The 5,737-nt window shown below is 48.0% G+C and overlaps 1 protein-coding gene across 1 annotated transcript in view; it reads left to right on the top strand.

Moving 5' to 3' along the window:
- Window positions 1-651: 651 nt before the first annotated feature.
- The window catches only part of AKR1D1 (aldo-keto reductase family 1, member D1), a 40,283-nt gene continuing 35,197 nt past the window's right edge, over window positions 652-5,737 (top strand). The window contains exons 1-2 of the mRNA XM_010566354.1: window positions 652-752; window positions 980-1,043. Coding sequence (XP_010564656.1) covers window positions 652-752; window positions 980-1,043 — 165 coding nt within the window. The remainder of the gene's footprint in view (window positions 753-979; window positions 1,044-5,737) is intronic.

The raw sequence follows: 5,737 nt of genomic DNA, 5'->3' as shown, positions 1-5,737 counted from the left end.
CTGGCTTGATTTGTCACAAGCCCTGCTAACACCAAACTCGAGCATGAGGACAGTGCCCAAGAGACAGGAGGCTCACGAGACAGTGCCTATGTAAATGACGCTGGTAAAGAACGAGAGGATTACCTTTCCGAAAGATTAGGAGGATTACTTTTTCAAACGGAGCGTCTCTTTCCCTCTCCCAACAGCTCCTGGTCCTCCACAGGGCTTTTCAGCCCATCAGTAGCGCTCCCCGGATGCTAACAGGGCAACTCAGCACCTGAAGCGGACCCCAAAGGGAAAACGGGCACATTTTAGGGGCCGTACCGCTCATGCCGGCCACCCTCCCGTCGTGCCATAGGAAACAGGGTGACGGTGTCTAAACAGCCCAGCTGATTTTGCCTCTGGTGAGATTTTGCTTCCTCTGCTCTCCGTCCGCTGCGGAGAGGGCGAGCTCTTCTGCGCGGCCGCTGCCTCTGGTACGGCACCCACCACGGAGGCGTTTGGCTACTACAATCCAAACAAGAGGGTGCGTGGGGGGGGGTTAAACTGCCGAGCGGCCGCTCGCTGTTTGTACAACCACCCGCCCTGGCAGAGCACCCTACGGCACCCCACAGCACCCGGCTGCGGCGGCGCGCGTTCGTCCGAGGTGAGCCGGGGACGGGGCCGGCGCGGATGGCCGGCGCCAGGTCGTGCCTCGCCGCGGTGCGAGCGCAGCTCCGCAGCCGCTGGAAGCGGCGTGTGGATAATCCGGAGCAGCTGCTGGCATCCCGGCTGTACCCCAGGAGCGATCAAAGCCCAGCAGTGGCCTGGCTTTTCCAGTGTTACCAGGAGCAATGGAACAGCGTCAAGGATACCTAGGAATTTCCCTTTTATCGCAGCTGTAGCCACAGAGCGTTTATATGAAGCAGAAGGGATAAGTGACCCAGCTGTCAAGTATTTTCCTAATTCTCTCCGCAGGCAGAAGTGGTAGGCACATTTTCTCCCCGTCCTCATTCTTAAGGATCCAGCAGAAGTGCTGTACCAGTGCTGGGAAAGTGGGGCCAGATGAGGTCTCTGGAGGTCAGGTACCGCTTTGTGGGTCTTGCAGCGAAGAGATTCACTAAAAGTGCACATATATTATACTCCCATTACTACGCTGCAAGTCAGACACAATTTGAAAGCAAACTTTGGGCCTTCAGAGAAGGACTTACCAAGAACAAGTCCTTAGGAGACAAAAAAAATTATTTAAATAAACAAGAGCACATCACTTAAGTGTTTCATTGTTTGCCAAATGGTTTACACGCACCAGTGGGAGCTAGGGATAAAAGTGTTTGCATTAGAAACTGCTAAGAAGGCCTATTATATCGCACTTCCCAACAAAGCCCAGGCTGTTATCCCGGCTGTGATCAGCCTCGTTGTGCAACAAACACGATCAAAGGGAAAAGATCACAAATGCTTCCATATGAGAAACGCCTTGACCACTAAAGGCGGGAATCATGCAGGCGGTATAAGGTGCCACTCATCTCACCGAGTGTCCTTGAGAACTATAATGTGACATACATGATGATAATTGGAATCTGCAATTAAAGAGTAAGAAGATGCTACAACATTTTTTTTCCAGAGCAGTGTTTTCCAGTTCAGTTTATACGGTTTGTTCCTGTGCCGAAAAAGTAGCAAGAACTACAAAAGCTCACTTCATTTATAGTCCCCCTACAAAACACTACACAGACCTTATTTCTTAAAAAGTGAAACTAAAAGTTTTTCTTGATATGTATTAGTTTATCATATTTACTGGTAAAATAGGAAAAGAAATATTAGTCGTGCCACATGCTACCAAAATCTCTACACTAAATACTTGAAAATATATATTATAAATAGGTATTCCACATGCACAACAGACACATGCTAGTTTATGTGAGTTATGAAAGGACTAGGCTGAAAATATGCAGACTTCAAGACCGTGTTTTAAGAAATTTTAACTAAAAACACATGCAGAGTATGCATTCTAGCAGATAATTACACATAGAGTGGAGCACGGCTCATACAGAAAATAGAAACAGTGGAGCAACATCCACTTTTTTATCTAATAAGAGAAATAGATGTATTATGAAAGTACTTCCTATTTTCCTTTTTAAAAAAGCTAATTTTCAGGCACTACAGGTCACCCACCTCTAGAATGTCACTAATCTAATCTACAATGTGTAAACACAACCAGATTTACAAGATCCAGGAGAATACTATTTTTAACATCTTCCCTTATCCAAAACAACAGCTTGCTAAAAAAAAAAGGGGGGGGGGAACGTAAAAATCTCAGATTAAACATGAAACCTAGAAGATGACAAGGCCAGTCCTTCTCAATTGACAATTCCTTCTTATTCCTATCTTTTACCCTCCGAGAACTGGGGAGGCTATATTTAAAGGCCTCACATATTTTCTCCTGTTCCCAGGATACTAAGGAATGTGAGATAAAATGAGTAAAAGGGTGACCTCTTTACTTTAAAAGATTGCTGACAAGTTTTGTTCAGGTAAGGAGGCTGTTAAGTACTTTCTTTACCTGAGATTTCTGCAAGTTTTTAACAGTAAGAAACCTCGGATGTCTGATCTACTTTTCCTGTAAAATCTTTTATTTCATTTTTCTTCATATTTTTTAATCTACTTTGAGCACGGATACGGGGCAGGGAATACATTCAAGTATAAGATGCCGCTTTTCAAATACCTGCTCTTTACTTGTCTGAGATGACTAATGTAGCTATAAAACTCTGCACCATCAATCCAGGAATCGCAAACCTACCTTAGTTGCTTTTGAAAGTGTTTTTGTGTACAAGCTTTGTTGGAGACGGCGAACTTGATAGGATGGCAATTCTCGTTACTTGCTAGTAAGGCCAGGCTGAAACCTCATTGTTTTTGTTTCCTAGAGAAAGAAATGAGATCACATCTGCATTTTATAAAAGCTCCTGAATAGTTGCTGATCAACAACAACCAGCAGCCAAAGCTTTGCCTCTAGAAACTTGCATTGTTTTGCAGTTAGAGCTGCTAGATAACTGTGTCCTCGTAAAAAGTCTGGTTAAGTCATTTAAGCTCTGAAACCGAGAACCGTACTCCCTTGAACAGCTAGCAGAAATTGTTACTAACAAGAATTGTATGCAACAGGCTCCGGGCTGCATAATTTGGCTTCCTTTGTTCTTTAAAGGATACTCATCGTCAGCTCAAGATCTGCTAGTATTTCTAGCTTCTATGAAGTAAGGCTATTTTGAATTAGTAACTCAAATGTAAATGGAAAAAAATGCACTTTCCTATCTGTTTTCTGGGGTTTAATATAAAATCTGCAAAGGCTTTAAAACAGTAGGCTAGGGAGCCAGAGCTGCTGTGGGAATTAAAAAGTCGTGTGTGTAAAAAGCGTTCACACTATTTGCTGTGGGTTAAGGCACAGGGGTTTGGGGAAGGACTTGTAAAACCCTCTGCCTCTCTCCAATTTCTCTGACAAGCACGTTGGCTGAATTTTATAAGGACTGGTCTAGCAGTGAATCTAGAAGAGAGGTGACTTTTGCCTGTTGCCCCACGGCTGTCTGTCACTCCAACCCCACCGAGCGCTGGGGGGTCCTGCCTGTAGCAGGGCAGCGGTGCCTGGGGCTGCCTGGCTCGCCTCGCCGCGTCACGGACCGCTTTGCCCAATTGTTCCTAGAAGCAGGAGTTGTCCTCCTGCCCAAGCTCCCTTTTCTGTGAATTAGGGCAAGCCCGTCAATCCTTCTTTCCCAGTTGTCGTTGAGGGCTATCGTATATCGGGCTGGTGTACTCCTGCCAGAGAGGCTCCTTACGCTTGCCCAGGATGGGCACCGCGGACACGGTCGTGCTTTGCTTAGCTCGGGATCACACGCAGCTCAGGGCAAGCATTGCCCTGATGCCAGAGCGCACGTGCGAGCTGGATGTGCTCTGAGCCTGAAGCAAATGAGCGAGCTGTGCTATAAACCCCCCCCCAAGCTGCTGGATTGGAAGGAATTATGAAAAAGTGGGTTCTGGGGTAGACTTGGAGCATGGGAGCTCAGGGGAAGGAATCAGCCACTGGGCAGCATGGCCTCTTCGTGGGATACTGGTACAGGGCTGGGAATGGGGAGGTCTCGGAATGCCCTCTGCCAGATCTGACTCTTCTCTACTCACCCCATTTCCATCTCTCTCCATACTTTTCCTCCTCCTCTGTTGGAAATACCGCAGAACAAGGGCTATGGCTCAGAGATGCAGCAGTCTATTCCACATGCTGGCATCAACTTGTCCTCCTACAAACACACAGACTGTGCTTAGGGATGGATGGCATGCAGAGAGGAGATAAGAGCTTCTCCTGTAGCAAGAAAATGGTAGCCAGTTACATGGGAACAACAAGGAGGCATGGAAGAGGTCACCGGGTTCCCTTCCTCTCCATCACATGTAAATACCCGCACCCGCAGGTACCCACAGCTTACAATAACACGCGGACGGGGTCTAGCAGGACCAGGTTGCCCCCAGTAACTACAGCCAGGCAGTAGTTTGCCCCAGGTTCCCCCCCCTCCCTGAGATGAGAACCCAGGCACCTTACGGCCAGCTCTTTGCATTGTGTTGCCCGGGTAAAGCACAGGCTGTTGGGAAAGCCTCCGCCGCCCTCAGCCCACCTCCCAAGGAGCATTTTACACCACAGCACGCTATCTTCATCCTGCAGGATGTCCTAGCTATCTAGTAATTTGGGGGCAGGGATCAAGTGGCCTTGCACTTAGTCATGAGCTGCTTGCCACATCCCTACCAGTAAAAGTGGCAATTTTTCCATCTTCACTGGAGACCCGTGCAGATATCTAACTTGTAACACTAAAAGGGTCTCTTGGTAGGGTGTTCTCCAGGTAGGTCCTCAGCCTTAACAGCCACTAACCCTTTCTCCAAATGCAAACTAGTGCACACCTATTGATTTCAAGAACCCTGCAAAGATAACTTATCACGATGGATCCATTAACCCCTCTTGGAATTGCATAACCTGCTGAACTATTACCGTGCACAGAAAGCTAAGTGGGGTATTAGAGGAGATAAAATAATCTGCTAGGCAAAGGACATTGTTACGGCTGAGGAATAATGTTCTCCAAGGGCTTAATTTCAGGTTGATCTAGGAAGACGTATAAGACCATACACTTCAAAATCGAATGGGGACAGCTCTGCGTAGATGCAGCTGCAGGACACAAAGTAGCTGGCTCAGGACAGGGTCCATCCCTGCAGAGTGGCGTAAAGGTATAGCCCTGAGTGTTTTATGAGGGTCAGAAAGGACAGTAAGCGCTGTGGGTTGAATTTCGTGAAGGGCATTGTCCTCTTCTGGGATATCAGTGATAGGAAATACATACATTTTTTCCACAACGGAGCAGAACCAGGCCGTGAGGAACTTGAGCCCATTCACTGTAACCTGGAACTCATGCTGAGGCCGAGGAACTATTCACCAGTCCCCTGTCTGGGATTTTCTTCATTCCTTCCTTGCCCCTAGAACAGTGGTTTTCAATCTGTAGCCTTTGGAAAGGAAAGGTGGAAACTGTCCCCGGCGGACACAAAGCGTCCTTGGTAACCCTGAATTGGGGGTTTTAAAAAAGGGGTTTACACCTCTGCGGGAAAACTTCCAAGACCTGCCGCCCCAAAGCGTGGGAAGCCCGTGCCCTGTTGCTGGGGGGGGGGAAGCGAAGGACAGGGCAGACACCCCCACAGAGGCAGGGGCTGGACCCCTCGCCGGCAGCTCCGGGCAGCCCCGAGGGGGGTCCCTGGCTGCGGGTAGGACCCCCCC

The sequence above is a fragment of the Haliaeetus leucocephalus genome, unplaced genomic scaffold, assembly GCF_000737465.1.
Source record: "Haliaeetus leucocephalus isolate CR32 unplaced genomic scaffold, Haliaeetus_leucocephalus-4.0 Scaffold206, whole genome shotgun sequence".
Taxonomy (NCBI): domain Eukaryota; kingdom Metazoa; phylum Chordata; class Aves; order Accipitriformes; family Accipitridae; genus Haliaeetus; species Haliaeetus leucocephalus.
Note: the sequence above shows the minus strand (reverse complement) of the source record. Positions and strands in the feature narration are given on the sequence as shown.